Below are 24,529 nucleotides of genomic sequence, written 5' to 3' on the forward strand. Positions count from 1 at the left end.
GCCAGCCACGTCCTCCGTTTCTGTGCAGGGCCCACCTGGGAAAGCTGATGGCGTTGGCTGTCAGAAACTCGAGGGCACCGTTTCTCTGATGGTCGATAAAAAACTGGCTGAGAGATGCAGGGGAAGGTGGGGTGGCCTCCGTGGGCAGCACCGCTCCTCCTCGCCGGGCGGGACGGCTCCGAGAGGCCCTGTGACCCGCTGGGCCGGCACTGGGAGGGGAGCAGGCATCCGCGTAGCTCCCTCCGTTCTGGCTTTGGCAAAGAGCCGATGTCGAGCTGACAGCGCCGCCCGCTCGGGACGGCTTCACACAGACACTCGTGCCCGGAAATTGGCGCTGCGGGAGAGGGATGGCCGTCCTGGTCTCCGGGTCTGGATACGAACACGGCTCGTTCACTGACCCTTTGTGTGAGTTTGAGCAAAGCGAATAATTTCACGACAGCACCTGAAGAGTGAGTTATTTGTCCATGGAAATAGTGGAGACATTTCTGCAGCTCTTTGTTGTATGAATTTGCCTTTGATTTTCCTAGATTTATGTAAAAATAGTTTACAAATATATGAAAATATTATCTCACATATTATCAGATTTAGCCTCTGACCTCACCCCTCGTGCCTAGTCATGGGCGTGTGACGTTTCCTAAATTATTTCCCTGATTTTTTCAAGAGTAACCATCAGTCCTTTAGAGGTGGGAACATCAGTGCAGATTTCGGGAACTAACGCTTGTTTCACCAAGATCAAGTCCACCCGCCCGGCCTGGCCGGGTGACCAGGGCCGGTGACCTCAGGAGCCCTGCCTTGGAACTGCAGTAGCCCCGCGGGGGGAGGCTGACCCCCGGCCAGCGCCGGCCGTCCCAGCGCCCTGGAAGGGCCGTGAGCTTCCGAGCCGCACCCACAGAGGAGGCCGCAGGGGGCGGGTTCCAAGCAGGGCACCGAGGCCAGCGGCTGCGGTTTGGCTTCCGCGGGGCTGACACAGGGGCTCGTTTCAAACAAGTGTGCTCTGCGCAGCTTGGAGAGAACATAAATCTTTTCAAGGTTTTGGCTTGAGAATTATTTTTTTTTGGGTCCCTGTGCGTATGTATATAGGGACTACTGTTTTCTAAGAAACCTTCCTTGGAAGTGGTATTTCTGCACATTTCAGAACTTTGGCTTGTTTGCTCTATTTGAGGGGGCATCTGTTCCCCAGCTCCAGTCGTACCCGCTGCAGCCCCGCCCTGCCCCCTGCATCTCTGCGCAGGGGTGAGGTGTCCTGGCAGACACTTGCCTGCACCGGCCAACGAAAATCCTCAAACTGTCAAACCCAGAACCGCTCAAACTGGCCTCGGACGATGAGATCAGCACTTACGATGTTATCCTTGAAGAGCCCAAGAACACGTTTACAAAATGATTCACTGAAACGTAACAACCCTTCTCTTCTGACCCATCTATCCCGACTTCATCCTTCCTGAACTTTATCCGGTTTCATGGAAGAAAGAAAAGTGTCAAGTTCTCCTTTTTCCTACTTTTGCCTACAGGAGGGAGTAACTCTCTGCTTGCGGTTTCAGGAAAGGGCATTAAATTAAACCACGGGGAGAGGGATACAGACTCCTGCTGTACTTTTATCCTTGTAATATTTCATTCATTCGTTGAGCGCAAATACTGATTGTCGGCAACATTCAGACACCGGGACAGACGAGCTCTAGTCTCCCCTGGGGTTTATTTTCTGCGTGGGGGTGTCAGATAAGGAACATTTTTCACAGCTGGACAGCTTCCCCTCGCGGCTGACGCAATCCTCAGATGCGCCTCGTCCATTGGGACTTGGGTGCTCACACCCTGTACGGGGGACAGGACCTTCTGGGTGATTTTAGCAGCTTGAAGACTTGATTGTCATGAGCCATGTTTTCCTTCCCGCTCTGCCGTCTCCAACTTTGTGGCATGCTTTGTGGCGTGTCCATGCCGCAGTTTCTAGAAGTATCATGTAGCTGCAACAACATATTTTGGAAGAAAGAGGGTGTTTCTCTTTTGATAGCAAGGAAAACCTTCCCCGCCCACCTGCAGTGGCCTTCTCCTCCCTCCAACTGGCTAGAATGCCACCGCATGCCCGGACCCGGCCTGGCTTGGACTGCGAGGAGCCGGGAGGGCCCGTCGTGCTCCCCTCTCCAGACCCGGGGCTGGCGTGGCGCCCACGGCCACGCAGAGCACATTCTGTGTCCAACGAAGTCTTGATTTTGTTAGAAAAGCGCAAGGGGAGAGCCACCCGCAGGCTCTCCTTCCTCATGCAAACAATTAAACAGGGGAGAGACAAAATACGTCGAGGCCACGGTGGGGGCATGGAGGGGCGGCTTCAGGGACGGGCCCCTCCGAGGCCAAGATGGTGGAGCTGGTCATAGCCAGACGGGGGTCCGAGCGGAGGGCAGTGCACGCGGAGTCCTGGTGTGCTCGAGTGGAGGAGGGCGCTGTCAGGGGCGGGGTGGGGCCAGGGACACAGCGGAGGAAAGCCAGAGACAGACAGCGAGCCCGGATGTCAGGACTGGGGACGTGGTCACTCCCGGGCAGCTGCTGGAACTGTCGGCGAAGAGCCAATGACGGTCTCTCAGCAACTCTGCAGAAGCACTCGCATCCATCCGTCCACTGATGCTCAACGAACACGTCGCTGTCCCCAGTGTGCCAGGCACTGTGCTAGCGGCTGGGGACACACCAGTGGCCCAAACAGACAGAATGCCATGGGGCTCACGTTCTGATAGGAGGAAACAGATAATAAGCAAACGCCCACAGATGAGCCAAGTGTGAGTCTGCTGCAGATGACCCAAGCTCTGGAGGAAAGTAAACACGGATCGGGAGGGGACTGTGGGACAGGGACGCACCATGAACGGGACGGCGGGGTGACCCCTGCAGTGCTGGCGCTGGAAGCCTGGGAGCGAGGGGGCCGTCTGCAGGACGGCCCAGCCAGAGCAAGCGGATGCCACCTGCGCAGTGGAGGTCCCCACGCCGGAATCCGGGCAGTTGGAGCAGGAGGTGTGGTCTGTCAACTAGGAGCTTTTGGTTTCCGGTACTGAGATGAGAAACCTGACAAATGGGTGTAAACAACCAGACAGCTCTCTGAGAGGTACCGGTGGGGGAGCAAGCTCAATTTTGGGTGGTGCTGCCATCTGGCGATGCTGTCCAGGACACGGCATCTCCCATCTGCTCTGACATCCTGGTTCCGTGGGCTCGGCCCTCAGGCAGGTTCCCCTCTTGGTCACAAGACGGCTGCAACAGGTCCAGATGTCTCACCCAGACGGCACAGTGCTCAGAGGACACAGGAACCCATCTCTTTCTTTCTGGGGAGCCCAAAATACCTTCCCTGGAAGTCCCCTAGCAGATTGATCATGGATCATTGGCCAGAATTGGATCATGTGCCCATGGCTAACCCTATCACTGGCAAGAAAAAGGGAAGCGGCTCAAACTCATCTCGTGGACACGGACGCTGGGGAATCAGTCACGTCATCAGCATCTGGCCGTGTCTGGTAAGTTGCCAGGCAGCTTCCCCAGCCTTGCTTCCCACGGTCTCCGCTGTGACGGAGCAGCAGAGTCGCAGAAAGTCTGCGTCGCTGTGTCAATGCCCCATGCAGCATTAATGCGACTTTCTGAAACGAGCAGTTCCAGGGAGACACTTTGCAGCGTTGATTTACACTTGGGTGGGCAGTGACTGTTTTCCTCGGTCATTCTCAGTATGTCCTGATGGGGAAGAGAAACTTAAAAATTCAACAACAGGAAGAAGCTGTAAGAACAAAACGCACCATCCTTGTAAGCCGGCACCCTTTTCCTCGTGTCGCCAGGCAAGAGAGTTGAGGAGCGTTGCTCAAGGAGCACACACGCACCGTGCTGCCTGCCCGCGGCAGAGAGAGCCCCCCCGTGCAGAGTCCCTGGTGGGAAGGCTCTTCTGACACACAAGGCGGGGACAGAGGCTTCAGCGCCTCCTAGTTCTCCTGCCTTTTTGTTTTTGGAATCGACGTCTTGGCCATGGGGTGCAGATCGCCTGAAGGACGGAGCCCAGGCACCTACTGCAAGAGCGAAGCTGGAGCGGAGGGGCAGGTTTCAGCTGGGCCCTAACTAACCTGGGGAGATGGCTGGCATGGCTGGCATGGCTGGCATGGCTGGAATGAGATCCAGCGGGGATCAGGCTGGTTGCCAGCAACTACATTAGTGCCCAGAAGAGAGAGATTTCCCCTTCACTGTCCACCTGCCATCTGTTCCTACCTCGTGTCAGGGCAGCCTCTGTCCCCACCTCCAGAGCTGTCTCCCCCTGGCGTACACGTGGCCACATGGGCGTGGAGTTGCATTTCTCCCTGGCAGACAGCCTGCTACATATGGGCAACATAGACGAGGGATGTTTGTTGTTTTTTTCTTATACAAATAAGTTAAAATAAACACTATTGAAAAGGAGGGTGATGGATGTCTAAGCTGAATTTAATTATTTTTAAATTTGAGATGTCAAAGCATTGACGCTATTTTTTGCGATTGACACTCCTGCAAGGTACAGGCATTTCACGCATTTCTATTTTAAGGGAGAAGAAGGCTGTGACTTAAATATATATTTTTATATTAGCATCATTGATAGGATTCTTAGGACATCTCCAAACTTGGAACAAAACTGGAATGGCCATCCAGTGTACCCAGCTTCCGTGTTGGTTCAAAGTTAGAAGATTCAGAATGGGGATAAGAGATGCTGTGATCTTACCACCCCATTAAAAAGTGGGCAAAAGATACAAACAGAAGTTTTTTCAAAAGAAGATAGATAAATGGCCAGTAAACATATAAAAAAACGCTCAACGTCACTAATCATTAGGGAAATGCAAATTAAAATCATAATGAGATACCACTTTACTCCTGTTAGAATGGCTTTTGCTAAAAAGTCTAAAAACAATAGACGCTGGTGTGGATGCAGAGAGAAAGGAACGTTTAAACATTGCTGGTGGGACTGCAAATTAGAACAACCCCTACGGAAAACAGTGTGGAGATTCCTCAAAGAACTAAAAGCAGAACTACTATTTGATCCCGCAATCCCACTACTGGGTGTCTACCCAAAGGAAAAGAAGACATTTTATCAAAAAGACACCTGCACTCAAGTGTTTATTGCAGCACAATTCGCAGTCCCAAAGATGTGGAATCCAAGTGCCCATCAAGTCATGAGTGGATTAACGAAATGTAGTACATGTATGCCATGGAGTTCTACTCAGCCACGAAGAAGGATGAATTAATGCCTTTCGCAGCAATTTGGAAGGAACCAGAGACCATCATCCTAAGTGAAGTGTCTCGAGAATGGAAAACTTAACACCGCATGTCCTCTCTGATGAATGGGAACTAACCGATGGACACGCGTGCCATTCGCACTTTTCGCAAAGTCTGTCCCGAGGCCCTGGACGGCACCTGTGCTCCTAGACGTGACGGTGTGGCGGGGCGCTGCTCCTCTCCCAGAACATCCCCTGACATGCCGGTGGGCCCGGGGCCCCAGGAGACCCCTGGGATGGACGTTCCTGCGGAGGGTGGGCGCATCTAGGAGAGAAGGGCCGGAGGGCAGGCAGCCAGGAGAGCTGCCAGAGAGCACGGTGTGGGGGCGGCAGAGCCAGTGGGGGGAGGGAGGACGGCCGGGGGACACGTCCCGGTAGTGGGATTCCACAGAGAGGGGCTGGGGGTGCCGTCCAAGGACGCCCCGCCCCCCAGGAGTGGACCTGCCGGTCCTCGTGTGGCACTAGCCCGTGAGAAGCTCGACCTTCAGTGAAAGCCGCGGGGCGGGACTCTGGCTCACAGATGCCGGGTCCCTGGGCCGACTGTCCTGGTTGAAGTCCGGCTCTGGGCGCAGGTTCTCACGGCCGCCACACGCTCTGTTTTGGTCGTCCGTGTCCTCCCTAGACGGGGCGGGTCCTCCTGGCCCCCACAGTGTCGGGAGCACAGCAGCAGGCACTTGTCCAGAGGGTGGGACCAGTGCGTAACCGGCCGTTCGTGATTTGGGTCTGACGCGCCGCTTCCCACCGCCGGTTCCGCAGCTCCCCGCGGTGCGGGCGCCCACCCGCCCGGTCACCTGCCTGCTTGGACGTCAGCCCCCCACAGACGGGCTTCTCTGCAGTTTTCTATCGATGCTGGGACCAGAAGTAGATTTTTTTTTTAACACTGAGATAAACTTTCGCAGCTTCATGAATTGTACTGAAAACGAGCGAGTCCCAGAGCAACGTATCAGTCCCACATTCTGAGGTTCTTTCCGCGATGCTGCGTCCTTTGCGTCCTTCCTGGGGGTGAGTGGCCGGCCCGCCACCCTCCCTCACACACACGTCCCCTTCCCTCCCCTGCTCTGTCCACACTTTCCATAAAACCGCAAACAGCAGGCGGGAGGTGCTGGCGCTGGCAGCCACGTTGGGTGTGAGACTGGTTACGGGACCTGCGCCGGAGCAGGCCCTGGCCACGGGGCAGGGGTCTCGGCACGTTCTTCCCGCCACTGTGAGGTGTCAGCCGCCTGGACCAAGCTTCAGAAAGGAACAAACAGGAATCGGGTCATGGGTGTTGTCACACCGGAGCCACGTGCCGTGCTGTGCGCTGGGGTCAGGGACGGGCGCAGATACGTGAAAGAAACTACCCGTCCCGAGGTCTCAAACCAGGTGTTTTCTCTTTCCTCCCCCTCAGGTACGAGCAGCCGAAGTGTGACAACACAGCCAGGGCGCACCCAGCCCGAGCCAGGGACCTGTACAAGGGCCGGCAGCTGCAGGGTGAGTGAGCCGGTGGTTGGGGCTGGGAGCCGGCTGCCCCGTGAGACCTCCTGCGGATCTAGGATGAAAACGAGCTTATCCACTCCACGTAGCAGAGCGCTTGGTTGGGACCTTGAGCTCGAGGCAGACTAAGAGGGTCCCGTAGGTAAAACCTGTGGGGGGCTCCCTAGGTTGCCGTCACTTGTGGCTGGCAAAGTCCTGAGAGCCACCAATGCGAGATCAGACATGGAAGAGAAGGAAAAATGCCAGAAAATTAGCACGGCAGAACCTCATGCTTCTGAAATACACAGCCAAAGGATCCTCTATTTATTCTACCTAAAAGAAAGCAATAATTCAAATGTCATTCTCTGACATTTTAACAAAACAAGAGCTCAATCTATGTGTCAAGTGAGTTCAACTGCAAAGAACTGTTTGAAACTAAGCAGAGGCAGTGAGTTTAAATTTACAATGATTACGAAAAGCATTCACAAAAACATGGTCCATAGATATTCTCTTCCATCAAAAAGCAACACACCAAAAATGATTCCTTAGCAGTTAAACCTAAAGACTGTCATGGAGCCGCCATCCTTGTAGGAATTTATGCAGATGAGACACGGCTGCCGGGGTGGAAAGCCCCAGTAGACGCAGCGCGTGGTCCCAGCTCAGTGCCCGTTGGGACATCGGGTGGCTCAGGGGCAGAGCTCTGACATCACAGGTGACTTCGACGCCATCGGTCAGAGGCTTCAGAGCCACTTGATGTTTTATTTCATTTTGATCTGCTTTGTTCATGAAACATCTTCAGGTCCTGAATGTTTAGCCAAAGTCTCAGAGACCACGAACGTCACTCTGTAACGGTTTTACTGACAGCGGAGTTTGACCTTGGTCTCACGTGGAGTCTGGACAAGTTCCTTGGCAGAAAACTTGCGGTTCCTGCGGTATTCGCACTATCGCTAATAAAGGGGGTTTTAAATTTCTACAGGTAAAGATGTTTTTCTGCTTATAAACAAAGATAGGACGACCAGAATATCCAGTATGTAGCTTCTTCATTCCTACATGTCTGTGTCTCTCCAACAACACTGGGACGAGAACACCTGGCACGGAGGAGGCAGAGGTGGCGCAACAGGTTCTGGGGAAGTGAAACACGCCTTCTCCACCAGCACCGAGTCCCAGCGGCCCCTCGGTCCCTCTGCTTGTCCTGGGATGTGCTTGTCCCCTTCCCAGCAGGGCGCCACCCCTGACAGTGCAGACACCAACACCCGTGCCGATCCCCAGGGGAGGGTCAGCCAGGTCCCCGGAGGTACTGATTCGCCACTGAGTTGCGAGCGGAACCGTCTGCCCCATCACGTGGTGTCGGCTCTTCCCTCTGAAGTCAGATTTTAACACTGGTGGGCAACGTGTTTCCTACAAAAATATAACAAACTTACCACGTGCATGGAAAACCCTCAGTAGATAGTTGTTTGCTCATTTTGACTGGTCTTAATCGTGTCATCTAAATGTCACACAATCTGTCCTTTGCCACCAACATGCTTCTTAAAGGGTCCAAGATGCTTAAAATTTTTTTTTTTTGCTCATGCAAAGCTGCTTTACTTTTCGGCCAAGCTGCACTGTTCTCGCTGTCTTTGCACAGGTGGCAGGAACATGATGTCTGATGTGCATCAAGCTTTACTCTTTGCTGGTAGAAGAGACTGTGACAAAAGGTGACTTCTGTTACCTCCCATGTTTGCACTCGGTGGGAAGATCTTCTTGTGGTGAAATCAAAGCACTGACCCCTCCACCAGGGTTCTTGATTAAAGACTGAATTGGTCGTTCATCTGGTGAGAACAAACGGTCACTGACGTGGACAAAAGTGAAATGAGGCTGTCGTCTTCTCTGGATGTCAGAGCGTCTGCGCTGCGGGGAGGCGCAGAGCCGGGCTCCCTTCTGCCGGAGCGCGGGGAGGACGGTTAGGCCGGCACGACAAAGACGGGATCTCCTCACCCGCAGCCCAGATAAAAGCGGATTTCTCGGGCATCAGAACCGTGTTATGCGAACTGCGTAAAGGTCGGCTTATTCTGTGGTTGTAGACGTTTGGGATTGTGCTGCTCACGAATACTTAATCGGTTTGATTATTTGGAGATAATTATCCTCATTAAGGAGAAAAACAAGTAGGTCTTAAAATAACTCCGGGATAGAGGCTATTCTTGGTAACAGGAAGAAATAGATTTCTCTTCTGGGAAACAGGAGAGACCTATTTCCAAAATAATAGCAACAATTGGCCAGACAGATCATTCTAGTCCCACACGGGCTGATACCTTTTCTTCTTAAAAGGCACAGTTTTCATCTGAAGTTGCTTTTCTATGTTTTGTCCAACGAGGGTCCTTTATTTTCCAAGTAAAGCTGATGATCTTCTCACACACAATTCACTGTTGTGAGGGTTGGTGGCTGCCCCGTGTGTGTTCCTGTCACATGTAGGAGCCTTAGCAGGTTTTGTAGCTCACCCCAGCTGACAGCAAATGGTCATTTGATCCCCGGAGGCCAGGACTTCACCCTTCGAACAAGAGATGGAGGCCCAGCCTACGGGGTTACATAACGAGATTGGAGCCGTTGTTTTGGCTTTCGAAGATCTGTGTTTTATTCTCTAAGTTTCCTTGCAGGATGTTTGTATCTTCTAGAGAGAAGTCTAAAGCTCATGTGGCAGAAACTCTAAACAAGGCATCAAACCGCGCCTTCTCCCTGTGCAGATTTCCCCGCGTCGTTTTGCCCTGGCACCTAGTCGCACCCCGGTTGGTGTTTCACGGTGGCCACCTGCTCTGTCTTGGCCTCCTGCACCCTGTGTGGCTGCGGGGCCACTTGCGGCTGCGCTGTGGTCCCGCGGGGCCCTGCTGGCCGGCTCCCACTCCTGAGCCGTCCTCCCTGGGCTTCCTGTGGCTCTGTCCTCGTCCTTCAGGACTAGGCTACTGTCTGTCTGCACACACCTGCCCCAGGGCAGCCGGGACACTGCACGTTCCTCAGGTGTGGACCCACAAGCTCTGCCCTGGGCCCCGCATGGCCCCTGAGAGGTGGAGACTGGGTACTGGAGTATTCCCACCACCCAAAAACGCGTAGACTGATGACACTAAGCCGTTTTTCTTCTCCTGCTGTAATGCCATTTGGCTCCTGTGTAGAGTGATGTTGCTGGACTGTGGCCACGTGGCTTTGCTTATTTCGAGGGCCTGTAGCATCGGTCCCAAGTGGGGTCTCCAATGTGGGAGAGGGGGGCTTCCGACCTGAAGAGCATTGTGCTGGGTTTGCACCCGTCCTCGGCTCTGTCTGCCCAGGGAAAGGGCGAGGCCAGCAAAGCCTTCCCCTCTTCTCTCCCTGGGGTGCCGGCTGCACCCCTCTAAGGCCGGCAAGACGTGACCAGAGGGAAGATGGGGGAAACGACAAAGGCAGGGGCAGATGCTTGCCCTCGGGAGGCAGCGGCGTGGGTCGGGACGGCCCAGGGAGCTGGCACAGAGCTGACGGTGGGACTGGTGTTTACAGGGAAGTCAAAGTGAGTTATTTTTACTGCTTGGATTTTACGACTTCTCATAACTTGTACTGGTCAGATGATTGTATCTTTCGTCCTTAAGCACAATGTTTGGCTGTGCTCATCCTCAGGCGCAATGGTAGTTGAACAAACAGGCTCTTTCCCTTTCCTCTGGGCCTTTGCTGCATTTCATCTACGCTAACGGAGGAGTCACTCGTTCCAGCCGTGGGCCTTCGCAGCGCAGTCGGGCGGTACTCGTGGGCATTGCCTACCACGTGGCCCACACAGGGCGCAGGTAGGAAGCTCTGTGCACAGGTGAGCGACGCGGGACTCTGAGTCCCCACCTGGCGCTCTCCGTCCTCCGTCAGTGTGGGTGGGGACCGCACCGCCTTTCCGTGGACATCTCCGTGCAAGCGCAGCTCCGGACCCACGGCGGGATGCGGAAGGGGGAGCGCAGACGTCCCAGGCTTCCCGGCCAACCTGAGGACGGCCTCCCCTCCCGCCGCGTCCCCCAGCCAGAGCCTTGTCCATCTGGCACAGGGGTGTGGAGCGGCATTTAGTTTGGTCAAACAGCCTCTCTCCAGAGTGTCCTGGCAGCTCCTTGGGCCCAGCGGCCCCCGCTAAGAAGCCGGGTCTCCCTGGGCCACAGCACAAGCCGCCTCACGCTGCAGCAGGGAACGGCCCCTTCCTCAGGGCCCGCGCCACTGCAAGTACGTTACAGTCTTTGACTCAAATAGAAACCCCAAAGCAGCCTCTGGATTTTTAAGCAATATTTTAGCACTGTTCTAAATTTCGTCAAAATTAATTATGATTTTCTGAGGCAGCATAACATGATCCTTACCTCGCCCCAAACACAGCTGAAGATATTTTCCAAAAGGTAATTCGAGCCTGAAGTGCACGCTTGTGCCAGGTATCGCATGGCACTTAATGACTTCGGCGTTTACCTTTCCTCGGGCAGAGACAGCAGCGAGGCACTCACAGCACAGCCCCTGACGGCCTTCCTGAAACAGGGAGAGAAGAGACGCCAGTATTCCGCCCATTAAAAACGCCAGTGACGCTCAAATGCTGAATCCACAGACACAAGTGTGCCAACCTCTGGCTGAGCTGGGGCAGGTTGTCCCGCTGCAGACACGCAGCCCTCTGGTCCTGGGAGCGCGGCGGCCTGGGGAGCTCTGCCCCTCGTTGCGTGCCCACGGCAGGCGCGTTTCCAAAAACACCCCGTGGTCTTTCTCCGCCGAGGCTGGGGCGAGGCCGAGGCGGTCAGGAGGTTGGGGTGCATGTGCCGCGTGCGGGAGTGGATGGTTGAAACAGCCTCTGCTTTTGAGGGCTGTCCGGCGGCATCACACCTGCAGAACATCGCTCGCTGACGGCGTCGCAAACTCAGGGCTGCATCTCTGGGTGTGCGAGGGACTGTTGGGAAGGGCGGCACCTGGAAGAGTGGCCTGAGCCTACGTTATTTTGTTTTGGATCTCTAGGCTTGACGATTAATTGTGAAATTAAATTTGCAGATGGAAAGCTTACTAACCCTTTAGAAGAAAATTGCATTCTTTTAGAAAGCGTAACAAAGAAATGGACCGTTAAACAAGTTCTGTTGAGGGAAGACGGTTATGAATGACAGTTACAGGAATCACACGTGCAATTTCCACCCTAAAGGCCTCGTGAGACAGAGACACCAGGACGGCAGGTGCCGCGGCTTTGGGATCAAATGGTTGGGAATACGCGATACTCAAGTGACGGCATTTGTAGGAACGTCCTGACGCACTGGTTCCCTCTCACAGATGCGTCACAGGAAATTACACGGAACTGGAAACAGGCCCGGCAGACACGGGAGAGTCGCTCCGTGAGCCCCCTACGTAGCACTCACTGGCTCTCAAAGAAAGTTAACAGGACGCCAACACTTTGCAGGGGCATATAAATGGGAACAACGGAAACGTAATAACTGTGCTGCACTCGGCAGAATTCTGAGAGTTTATTAGAATATTTAGTCCAGTTGATATTTTGTCTCCACTTTCAAGAGTGAGGAGAAATTGGAGAAGGCTGGGGGGAGTTGTGGGAATCAGTCATTCACAACGAAGTAAGAACAAATGAAGACAAGTTGAGGAGACACAGGCTTTCTCTTCTCCTTCACATGCAGAGGAAAGAAGAATAAATGTCAACTGAAAATTTTTAAATGACTCACAGGAAGGTGTTGGGACCTTTTCCGTTTATCGACACTGCGACATTCGGATGAAAATAAACGGTGTGTGCGGCTCTCTCTCCAGTGCTTTGGCCGCGTACGGGGAGACGAGGAGACACACTCTCAAACCCTGGGACATGCCACCCCGCCATGCGCGGAGACCTCGGTTCGTGACATTCTCACACGTTAGATCAAAACAGTTCAGAGGGGACAGGACCCCGGAGTGATCATTTCTTTCATGTCCCTTCAGGCGAAGATTTCCTGCTCTGATGAATCAGAAGTCTTTTCGCTTCTGTCTCCTGACCCCGAGACGTGTCTCTCGGCCGGACGGGATGGTCACAGGGGCACGTTCCTGATCCAGGCAGACTGGTCCTCTCCGCGTCCTGAACGGCCCCGTGTGTCCCACCCCTGGCACTGTTTACTTCCTGTGCCGCCCTGCACGCCAGGATGTGCTGAGTGCTGCTCCCGCTTCAACCCGCGGGACACAGGTTGTCACCTGGGAGGCGCCCTGTCATGGATCGCCAAATCTGTGGAGTCTGCCAGTGACAAAATAATCTGAGATTTGGGCACAATGAATCTCCTCATTTATTTCCCATCCAAGAAGATGGACAGGTTGGTAGACCTATCCTGAGTAGGCCTACGGGACTTATTCTATGAAGGTGCCAGCCCTGGGCATGCTCCGTAGGGACCCATGCTCAGTTCAGTGCTCTGCTGTCACCACCATGAGCTTCTTGATTTTAGAACATGGGCCCTCAATGCTCAGTTTTGCACTGGGCCGTACAGACTAGCTGGTCCTGATTAGCAGAGCATGTGTCTTGCGATTCGCTCGGTGGCATTTGATCGCAAAGAACCAGTAACCAGTGTGGGGCCTTCAGAGAGGAGCAGACAGACGCAGGACGACAGCAGGACCAGGGACGGGAAACGCAGGGCACTCAGGACGTCGGATGGACCAGCCGGGATTAGGAACGTGCCCCTCCCACGTCAGCCAATGTGGGTTCTCAACCCAGAGGCCCGAGAGTGTTGCGTGTGGTGGACACAGCCGTGGCAGGAACCCTGGAATGCCCTGCAGCGGTGACTAGACAAACGCCAGCAAACTAGAACCAGTGAGATAAAATCACACTGCAAATGGTTAAAGAATGTTTAGCTTTTGGAAAATATTTGAAAATTTCTAAAATTTGCTGGCTCTAATTTGATTTACTGGTTCTCAACATAATAGTACAATAAATATCTTAATCTCACAATACCCAGGAATTTGCCGAAATAGCAGAGAACCAAGCGTTAGGTGACCTCTGACCTGATCCAAATGGCCATCATCAGCAGGGACCGGAGTGTCTGGGTTCTGGGCGATGCCGTGATGCCAGCCTCACAGAAGAAATGTGACTTGAGTTGGTTTATTGTTTCCTTTAAAGCCAAACTTTTGAATTTGAAGTGCCATTTTTAAAAAAACTCCCCAAGACGGCGGGGAGCAGTATTGATGACATCAGTGAGTGAAATATGATCAGTGTGGCCTTGGTTACTTTGCAAGTTATGATTACGCAGAAGAGAGATGGAATAAACTTTAGATTTATATGAATCATGATAAAAGCATCTGCCAACAAATTAATAGTGTAAGCAATATTTCAGTGACAGTTTCAATAGCTCGAGAGAATAAACTGCTCTCCAGCACCATCAAATATGTTAGATTCATTGCTAAACAATTGTTATTCTATTGCAAATAAGTCCTGTCCCTTTATCGAAGCAGTTTATCTGAAATAATTCACCACTCTAAAAACCTTCCAAACACAGTGAGCTCTTGAAAACAACGAGTTTGCTTTTATGGGCTCACAACTCATTTTTATTGATGTAGACATTCCCCGATCTCATCTGAATGTGTTGGGACTCTGCACGAGCAGACGAAACCCTCCCGCAGCGCGAGGCTCGTTAGCGGCAGACCAGCGTGATGCGCGCAGAACGTCCCTTCTTCCTCAGAGCGGGTCCGCACAGGAGGCCGGCCAGGTGGCCCCGGCAGGTGAGGCTGCACCCGGGGGCCGGAGATCCCCACAGCCCTCTGTCCCTGTGCAGTGAGCGTCTGCCGTAGTTATTGATGGAAGGTTTGCCGTTCGATTGTACATTTTCTGCGCCCTTTGATCTCTTTATCGTGGACACAGCCACAGCCGCTGTTTCCCGCAGGCCCTGCTCCAGCGCACTCGGTGGACTCTGCCGCTGGTCGTGTGTCCCCAACTGGTTCTGACTGCCGAGCTCAGGGCCTCAGGGCCTCAGAGGACCCCCAGGGCCAGTTGGACGTAAAATAAGAGGATACCCGCTCACGGCGTTTGCCTCTGATCTCGGCTCTCACCAAATGGAGCGATTCAGACGCCTGTAACACTCTTAGGCCAAGTCCCGGCCCGCTGCAGAATCATTTGCGGTGTTCTCACCCGGAAGCTCTTATCTTCCTGAATCTCCATGTTTTTAAACCCAAAGCTGCTCGGAATGCCAAGACTACGCTGCATCTTCTCTGTTTTATCTTCCAATCAAATTGCAAATTCCTTTCTTCTTAAATGCCGAGTGCACACGTCCACCACGTGCCTATCGCACCGGCACCTGTGCGGTGCTGGGCAGGTGCGAGACTCCGGCCGGTCGGAGCCCTGGGCAGGAGCTGGGATCTGGCACAAAGGCTGCAATGTCGCTGCCCCAGGACGGCTGCTCTGAAACAAGAAAGCAACATTATCAGCAATTAGAAATACTGGGAAAATGGAAACTGCTATATACTAAAATTTCCCCTTTATATCTAAAAATACGATGGTAGAATCCTAACAAGCTACCTTCCAGGTTCGATGCCAATGTCAGGGGTGCTCCAACCTCGCCCTGCACAGCCCTGCTGGAGTTCCGGCCCGGGCGTGAGCATCGCCAGGGAGTGGAGGTGAAAATCACGTCTGCGGGAGACGCTAAGTCCAAGGGGATCAAGATGGGCGAAATCCACTCACCCAGGTGGGAAACCGGCCGGAGCACTCGGGACGAATGAAAATGGCACAGCTGGCAGCAGGGACTGGGTTCTGTTCTTCCCGATAAATCAGTGCTTTGAGAATTTGACCGGACAGACCAAGATGGCGGTGCTCTGCTGCATGAGCCACGCGTCAGGCTACTTGCACACTCCTGGGTGGCCAATGATGCCAGAAAACTTCTCAGAACACAGTGCGTAATGAATAACAGCAGGTTGTGCGCGAGATGGAACTCCCGGGCAGACAGCGGTGCACGCTGGTAGACCTTGCTGTGGTCTCTTTTGGACGCCCCTCTAGGTGGAGAAGGTTCTAACTTCCGTATCTCACCCAGCAGGACAGGGACCTGGTTCTACTTTCACTGGACACGGATGAAGCGATCTCTTTAACGATCTTCTCGCTCTATCATCCAGGGCATTTCTGTAGCAATTCTTTAACTATGTGAAGCCCACGAAGTCGGCAGAGTGCCGTGGAGCAGACCGAGGTCCCTGTGCAGGAGCTGCCGGCACTTTTCCTCCCGGCTCCCTGCGCAGGTTCGCTCTCTGAGGTGGTGAGACATGTGGGCCCAGGCCGCAGAGGAGGGCTGAGGTTTGTGGGTGCACGTGGATCCTTGTCACATGGAAGGCCCCCGTCTGACCCAGGCGCTGGGGACGGGGCTCTCCTGGTTACCCCTCGGAGGCTGACGGCCGAGCTCCAGGGCGGGGCTCTCCCCGTGCCTGTCTGGGTTCCTAACCCGGCAGGGAGAGAGGCCTGAGATGAGGGAATGTGGAACAGACCGCGAACCCGGGAAGCATCCGTCCAAAGCCTCACTCTGCAAGTGAGCGTCTGGGCCCAGAGAAGTTAGGTGACTTGCCTAAGGCCGCACAGCCTGCTGGGCCCCGTGTGGACTAAAAGTCAGGCCACACTCCTTTCTCAGTGATCTGTAGCACTCGAGTTTATTTTTATCTTGGCGTTTGTTTTTGGTGGTTTTATTTCTCACGTTCGTTGTTGTTTACTTATTAAAAGTAAATGAAACAGACTCAAACCCAGGTTGCAGACACCTGGCCACACATCTGCTGTTGGGTTTCGCGCCATCTCCTGGAAAGTCTGATTTTGCTCTGGCCTCTGCAAGGGCGTGTTCCTGCGAAGGCGGGCCACGTGGCGGTGTCTGCGCGGTGCCTGCGCCCCAGGAGCAAATGAAGCAAGACGTGTGTGTCCACACACCAGGTGCGGCTCCAGGGAGCCCGCCTGCGGCCTGGAGGAGCAGACAGTCGCTCTGGGTCTTCTCACCCGGAGGCCTGGCCCTCGTGGGAGGAGGTGAATGTCTCGCGGCCTGTCAGGCACCTCCCTGGACGCCGGAGTGAGACCCTGGTCTGGCTTTGCTGCTGTGCAGTGAGCGAGGTTGGGAGAAGAGCTGCCTCGCTAAGAAACTGGAAACCGGCAATCTGTTACTCAGCAACCGGAGAGCTGCTCACACCGCCCTGCCGAGCACGGCGCTCGGGCAGATGGAACGGAGAAGTCCTGTCACTTTAAAGAGGCCTGTTCTTTACGCCAGTTACAGAAAACCCAACCTCAATCCCAGAGGAATTCATTCTTCTCACTTTTCAGCTGCACCAGCCTATGATGGGTGCAGCGCAGACACGTCCCGCCCCTGTCACGGACTCGTGCCCGACTTCTCATCTCCACGGCATGCGTGGAGGCAGAGGCCGGACCACCGTGGCCTGGGCGCGAGGGACGCAGTCAGGACAACCTGAATTCTCACCCTGGCCTCTGCCTTCCCTCCCCTTGGAATAAGCAACCGTGCGTGCAAGGTTTCTGCAGGCACAGCCAGACCACGTCAGTTGTCCCCGAACGTGTGGGACGCAGCTGCATTTCTGTGTGTTCTGTGAGAGCATCAGCGTAGACACGCTAGCAGGAGAACTCGACCGAAAGGTTCTCACAAACATGCCTGTGGCCGCTTGGGTTTGTCTCTGTTGTCTGCAACACGCCACTGCAATCTGCCAGACATAATTCTGGGCCATAAAAGGCACGGTCCCTACTCTCTAATTAGGGCTGTAGGCCAATCGCTCTACAACAAAACCTTGTCATTTGCCGGCACACATGTAGTTAGCGGACTTGAATAGCAACGTAACTCGCGCTGTTCCCAAAGCTGCGTCGTCGGCCTGTTTATCTTGGAGCCTGCGCCAGGGAGCTGCGCCACTCAGAACCCACTGATCTCGACTCGGATTTCAGGGCGTGGCTGGAGGGTGTGCTTGGCTACACCTGCTTAAAATGTTCTTAGGCTGCAGATGTGGTTATGGGCACTCAGGACTTTGGCACGTTTCAGAAGAGCAGAGATGAGAAGTATGTGGATCAGGACAGCGGCGAAGTCATGAGAAAGACAGTTTCACCCGGAGGTCGCTGGCTGTGTACCTGTGGCTGAGTACTGAGAGGGAGAAACTGTCCCTTAATTGCAAAACAACCAAAAAGTACGAAATCTAGTGATTAGGACAGTTGCTCAACGTGATCCGGTCCAGTAGAGGAATTAGGGCAAATATTGTTCCCACTCCATGGATGGATGGCGGAGTCACCAGGAGGCTGAAGCAGCCTGCAGCTCCGGTCCGTCTCTGCTGGAGTAGGGCGCAGTGAAGGGGTGCAGTGAAGGGGGCCCAAGGGGCCGCCCCCGGCCCCGAAAACCAACCGCCAACCACAACCAACCGCCCCAAGGGTGCCCCGCAACGGGGGTCCCGGAACGCAAACCCAACAAAATCCCCAAAAAAAACAATTTTTTTGCCGGGGGGGGGAGGGCTCTCTCTGTTGTTATTTTAGGTTGACAAGACAAAGGGCCCAGTCGTGACGTAAAAGTTCTTGGAAGCAGAGCAGTAACACACGCTCACCCTCTGGGGAGAAGAGCTCGCCGCCCAGTGGGTGCCCCACAAATAACAGTCTAGGGCTGTAGGGAATGTTTCCGCCATGAATTAATACACCTGAACTGCACGAGTGAACACCGAAGCATGAAGTGAGAGCGTTTCATCCCCAAGGGGACCTGGGTTTCTGTCTCCCGCGCCGGCAACGGTCGGTGGCGCTCTGTTTAGCGGTGTGCCCGTAGGGTCTGCGGAAAATCCGTGGCAGATGAACAGTTTCGATCCTGAGAAGCGAGTAAGCGAGCAAATTGGAGACGTCATCTGAGCTAGAGAATGCGAACCCGGCAGCCTGTTTCCAACATAAATTATCCTTTTATTTACACTCTATTCTTTTCCGTAAATCCCCGCTTCTGCGCTCAGTTCGCTTGTTTGCAGGGTTGCAGGCCTTGCCGGGAGATTCCTGGCCCGTGCACAGGGCTGACGGGCTCACGCTGGTGGCACTGCCTGTGCTCCGTACATTCCTCCCCCCGAAGATCCGTTACTCTGTCACCAACGCGGCTTTTTAGTGCGGCATCCCCACTGGAGAACGACGCTCACCCCGCGTTCACCTCTGTAGAGTCTGCTGTTTGCAGAGCCCAGGTCCTGCATCGGTGCCGCGAGCAGGTGTGGGCAGAGGTGGTTCCACCCCCAAGGGAGGTCGGGGAGGGCCCAGGACAAACCTGCACAAAGACTCCCCTCAGCAGGGCTGGTGGGCAGCAAGGGGGCTCTCGATCTCTTTTCACCTCTTTCATCCAGGTAAACGTGCTCTTGACCACCCTGCTTGCTGCCGGGCTCTGAGAGGAATCCCGTCCTCAGCTACCGGCACGGCCTGCGCCTGGCTTCGCTGTCCCCTGGAGTTTTGTGCAGGCGCCTCTGACACCACCAAACCCCAGCACCCACCCGAGCCCGGCTGCATAGCTCTGGACTTGGTGTCATCTGACGTGTCCCCCATTGCCCCAAACGTCCCCATTGGTCTTCTTCCCGAGTGGGAAAGAATCCAGGTGGGAGGACACCCGGAACCACCCGTCCACCGTGTCTTCTGACGGGCCCACTGCCCTCCTGGCATCTGTGCTGATGGGAGCCTTCGGGGGTTCCAGCCTGGCATCGGAACCATTGTCATCTGGAAAGTTTTAATCCAGCCAAGATCACTATTCACAGATCGTTTGTCCAGAGTCCCCGTGAGAGGAACCCCGTCCCTACGCATCACCTGGTGTGTGTAACTGCGCCTCCCTGAGCGCAGCCCGGGAAACCCGAGAGTCATCAGGGATCGAACGGATCGTTCAGACCTTTCGCTAAACAGACGCACCAAGTGGGCAGCCAACCGCACGCCAGGCTGGCGGGGAGGCGTGAGGCAGACCCAGGCCGGTCTTCACGGGCGGCCTCATTACTACTCCGCAGTCTGGTGGAATAACAGGTCTCGAAGGCCCCGCGGAGGTGTCCGCAGTCCCAGCACTTACGAAGTCGACATTGCTGATCCTACCAGCAGCTCGAGTTCCCTCTGGGGCTCACTCGATGGCTCGAGACCCCAGGTGGCTCGGTGGAGGGCACCGCTGGGAGGCCCGGCTGTGCTGTGGGCCACTGCTCTTGCTCTGCAGGGAAACCACGTTCCTTGGGATGCCACGGCGGGCGCGTGTCCCTTGGATGGGGTATGTGGGTGAAGTCCTGGGTGGCTGTGGCGTCCCACCCGTCTCCAGCCTCGGTTTCTGCAATGGCTTCCCCTTGTTAGACGTGGGGGAGAAGACCACAGGAACAGAGCCGGTCTCCCTAAACCCAGCAAGACCTGCCCCAGGAATGGTATGCCGTCAGCCTCGGAGATGACCTGGGGAGCCTTTGGTGCTGTGCCTGGTTCCCAGCGGGTGTGCGTTTGTGGGCGTCAGGAATTCAGACAGCGGGAGAAAGTTCAGGTCGGCTGAAGTAGGCAATGAGTTTTCCTGAGAAAATGGGCTTCGAGCTAATTTGCTGAGCATGAGAAAGACGTGAGTAGCAGAGAATAAACGATGTTTCAGGTGGGATAAACGCCTTGGGCAACAAAGCAGAAATGAGAATTAAGGATTTGCAGTTCATAGAACTAAGAGCATGTGTTTGTGAAAGCTAATGTTTAAGGAACACAGACTTGATGTGGTTTATTTGTTCCTGCTTGGTTTTGCTTTCGTGTTTCAAAACCTATTGAAGTATTTTTCTGAGGAGGGTAGGATTCCCAGTCGCAGGCTTTGTGGATCCCAGGGAGAAGCACTCGTGCCGTCTTTTCTCCACGCACCTGCCATTTCCAGAACTCGCATGTGGAGCCACGGCCTCCTGAGCCAAGCTCGCGACTGTCTGCTGTCGGGTGACAGTGACAGCCCCGGAGAAGGACGAGCTGCCGTGTGTGACTAGTGGCCAAGAGGTGCCGGGTTCCAAATGCAGCCTTAAAGGGTCACTGCCATCACGATACTCGCAGACGAGCGCCCTCCCCTCACTTGGCAATCGCAGACCTGAGGCTTTGTAAACACGAGCTAGGACAATGATCCCAAATTTGAAAACACCTTCACCTGAATTTTTTTAATGACAGGAGGCTTTTTGTCCCTGAGTTAGTTAATAATTAATGGCTGAACTCAGGAACATCAGAAATAATATCCATATTGATTATTAATCTTCCATCCCAATAGCAAGTGCTTCTTTAATTAGATGAACTTCCAAAAACTTCTCGCCCTGCACAGTCAGAGAACAAAGTTCCCAGAAGGTACTTGTGCCAAGAATCAATAACTTTGCTCTCCTTGTCAATCTTTTGTGAGATGATTGTTTCTAAAAGTACAAAACCACAAAGCACTTACGAAAATAACAGTGCTTTCCTTATCAAAGGCAACGCTTTCACCCTAGAGAGTTGATAAGTTTTAAGACGGTCTAAGCATTTGTCTCTCACTGAGTATTTTCAAGGCAGTGACTATCGTTGTTTACAACACCGCACAAGTCCAGGAGCGGGACTCTGGCTTCTCTGTTCCATTTCGTGTTGCAGGTGTTGGCTCCATGCTCCAGCCGCCATGATAATTTTGAATCAAGGCTTCTTAAAATTTTGCTATCTAGACTGTTATAAACTATCCTCATTTTCATGCGGTTTCGCAGTTTGAAGTGCAGGCGATTAATGTCCTTCCTCCATGTCATCGTAAATGATCTTGAAACCTGGTGGAAGCTTGAGGGCTGTGTCCCTTGCTCCTGGGCGGCAGGTGCAGAGGGCTCCCACCCTGGCCTGGGTGCCCGCGGGGCAGCTCTCCAGGCTCCTGGCGCTTCTCCGGTGCAGAGCCTGAGGGCTTCATTCTGCGTGAGGTGTGGATGGGAACCAGGTAAACCCAATCCCACTTCTCCTCAAGGACATAAGAGTGAAATGACTTCAGTTTTCCTCCTTGGATAGCGAGCCTTTGTGTTTCCCTCCTCTCGCCAGGAATAAGCAGGGGTGTAGCTAATCCAGAAAGTAAACTTTAGAAAATTTGCTATGTTCAGATGATCATTTGAACTTGAGAAGTGTACATACTGGAATCTTCTGGTATCTGAAACCTTCAGAAACTGTATCAGTCATGCCCCTCCCCAAAGGTTTTGCCATGCGTTTCCCCCAGTTCTTAATTTTGGGGGACAAATCTCCACAGCACTGTAGATGCCCCAGGAATGCACCGGGGTGGGGGATCCCAGGATGAAGCCCTGGATGACCAGTCTACGCACAGAGCTTCCGGAGCATCTGCTCTGCTGTGTGGACTCTGAGCCGCGGGGAGGTGCACACTCAGCCTTGAGCACGAGGATTTGAACTCTAGTCAGGAAAGTGGAAAAAATCTGACAAACTCAATAATAGGTTAAGATTTTCTCCAAATGCACAGCAATACAGAAGCTGCCACAGTGCACTGCTTGGCCACTTGTCATTTGTGCAGAACAGGGGAGGGGCCCTCCACGCCGGGCACAGGAGGGCAGAGGTCGCCGCGCAAAAGCAGAAGTGTGTTCTAAGGGCAGCGACGCCATCGTCTTGGGCTTAGGTTGAGTTTTTGCAGAGACAGGGTGTGTGGCGGTGGCTCGGGCTCTGCAGGCTGTAGGGGACTTCTGGGGCCACCCGTCCGTCACCGAATCCGCTTACTCACCTCTTACTCATTGGTAAAAAGGGAATGATGCCAACCCCCTAGACTGCTGGGCTGTGACATTTGGATCAGGCTGTGTCTGTAAATCTTCCTGGCGCAGGGCTTTGCACACATCGTAACTGTGCATCAAGCGTTGGCTGTAATAAAATTAACGTGCTTATAGCTGTTTTATGGGGCTCTTCTCCTAAGGGAGTCAACTGATTTAGGAGTGGGTGGTAGGTCTCAGAATCCTGACACTTCCTGCCCAACTCAAGTCTGCAACAGACAACTCAGACAGCCCTGGCCAAAGAGAATATCGGTTTGGAGTATCAGAAATACGTGGTTCCGAAAGAGAAGTCCTGTGACAGGAATGGGAGCTAAAACTTGTGCAGAGCGCAGCTGATTTTCCAAGGCTTAGGCTACAAGACCCAAAATTGGCAGACAGCTGAGCACCATAATTATTTTGGAAAGTTTCCTGTAGGGGACATCGTGTTGTTTAAATGCTTCGCAGTATCATAGACAGAAGCCATCTCAGATGTTGGTGTCCCTGGTCTCTGCTCAAATTCCGGGCGCAGCAGACATCTGGGGATGTCAGCCTGACTTCCGGTTTCCTCCCCCTCTTTAAAAGCATGTGCAGGTTGCAATCAGTGTCTAAGCATCATTTCAACACGACTTTATTGTGGTTTTATAAAATAGACTATATTGTATTTGGCTAAAGGGATCCGTCACTGTCACATGCCAACTTTCAGATGCTCATTTACAGGATGGTTTAGCGGCCCTGACTCCTTCTAGGATGTGTAAGTGACTCCGGTGCCGGCGGGTGTGGCCGGGAGAGCCGTTGGGCAGACCCCGGCGGAGCCGTCAGACCCTCAGCGAGAGCTTCAGGATTCTCTTCTATTTCAAACTTTAGAGCTGTTTTTTCTCAGGTGCGACGGGGGTGGCTGAAAATCTGTCACAACCTCATTCCGCTCCGACTGTGGACCACTCTGGTCTCCGTGATGAACAACCTACAGGCAGGAGGAGGCGTATCCGCAAGGCTACTCCTGCCCGAGAGCGGTTTACCGTCCAGCCGGGAGACGTGTGTTCTAAGCGTGGAGTGGATGCGCAGTCTCACATTCATGCGTACGTGCGTGAGGAGAGTGAGGAAGAGGAAGCTCTGGGTTCCTTCCCCTGCTGGGTTTTCATCCGGGGGTCCTCGGGCTCTGTGCGGCATCCAACCCCCGCCGGCATCTGCATTTCATGTTTATGTTGTAATCAGTGTTCATGTTCAAAACTCTTTATTTTTTAGAGGCAGCTATATAAGTGCATTTATAAGTGCATTTATCTAAAGGTAGTTTTGGAAAACGTAAATCTTGCTAGTAGAATGTTCAGCGGTTTAACAAACAGCTTTGTCGGTGAGACTTACATAGGACTTTCAGGTCAACTCCATGGATGTGAAGAAACAAACATTTTACTCACTAATTAATTTCTATTCTTCTAACACAAAAGCAGTTTTACATAAAATTGAAATTTTGCGATGAAACAGCAGGGATGACACCCTGTCCTCGTGACTGATGCAGACAGCACGTGGCCCACGGAGAGCTGCGTCTGCACACAGCAGTGTGCTCTAACTGGTCGCGCCGACTTCCAGGAGCCGTCTGTCAAGAACATTCAGTTAGAGATGAGAGTCCCGGAGCTCAGCACAGATGGGCGACCCCACTAATCTCGGCAACACAGTGGCTCTGACAGCAGAGCAGACGGATTTTATATCCCCGAACCTGTCTCTCCGGAATAGTCTTCCCAGCAAGACACATACGACACCATGGGAACAGGTTGGAATTGGCCTCTTCCTAAATCTTGACTTCTTTTTCCTGACAAGATGTGTTGGTTGTAGATGCTGTTACTGAGGTCAGCCACCTGACTAGCTGATCACATATTCGATAATTGTGTCTCGGACAGGTTTCTGTATTTAAGTCTGTACCGGGCGGTAGTTCAAGAACTAGAAAGCACCGCAGGTGTGCCAGGCAGAGCATTCAACAGGAAGGAGCTCGTGCTCACAGCACCACTGCAAGGACAGAGGGACAGAGGTCAAGCCTGCTGGTCACTACGTGGTCACTACGATTCCGAGGGCAGGGAACGGCGGGTGCTGCCGCTCCCACCCAGGCAGCCGAGAGCCGGAGGCCGAGTCCGTGGCTACCCTCGCCTCTGAGGGCCGCGTCCTCGTCCTGGCAGCAGCAGCGGTGGCAGGGCACGGCTCCCGCCTCCCTTGTCCCTGCAGAGCCACTG

The 24,529-nt window shown here is 53.7% G+C and overlaps 1 protein-coding gene across 1 annotated transcript in view; it reads left to right on the forward strand.

Moving 5' to 3' along the window:
- Positions 1 to 24,529, forward strand: part of SMOC2 (SPARC related modular calcium binding 2) — a 131,566-nt gene that overhangs the window by 80,068 nt on the left and 26,969 nt on the right. The window contains exon 9 of the mRNA XM_012658961.1: positions 6,631 to 6,713. Coding sequence (XP_012514415.1) covers positions 6,631 to 6,713 — 83 coding nt within the window. The remainder of the gene's footprint in view (positions 1 to 6,630; positions 6,714 to 24,529) is intronic.

Source organism: Propithecus coquereli, unplaced genomic scaffold, assembly GCF_000956105.1.
Source record: "Propithecus coquereli isolate 6110/MARCELLA unplaced genomic scaffold, Pcoq_1.0 Scaffold591, whole genome shotgun sequence".
NCBI lineage: Eukaryota > Metazoa > Chordata > Mammalia > Primates > Indriidae > Propithecus > Propithecus coquereli.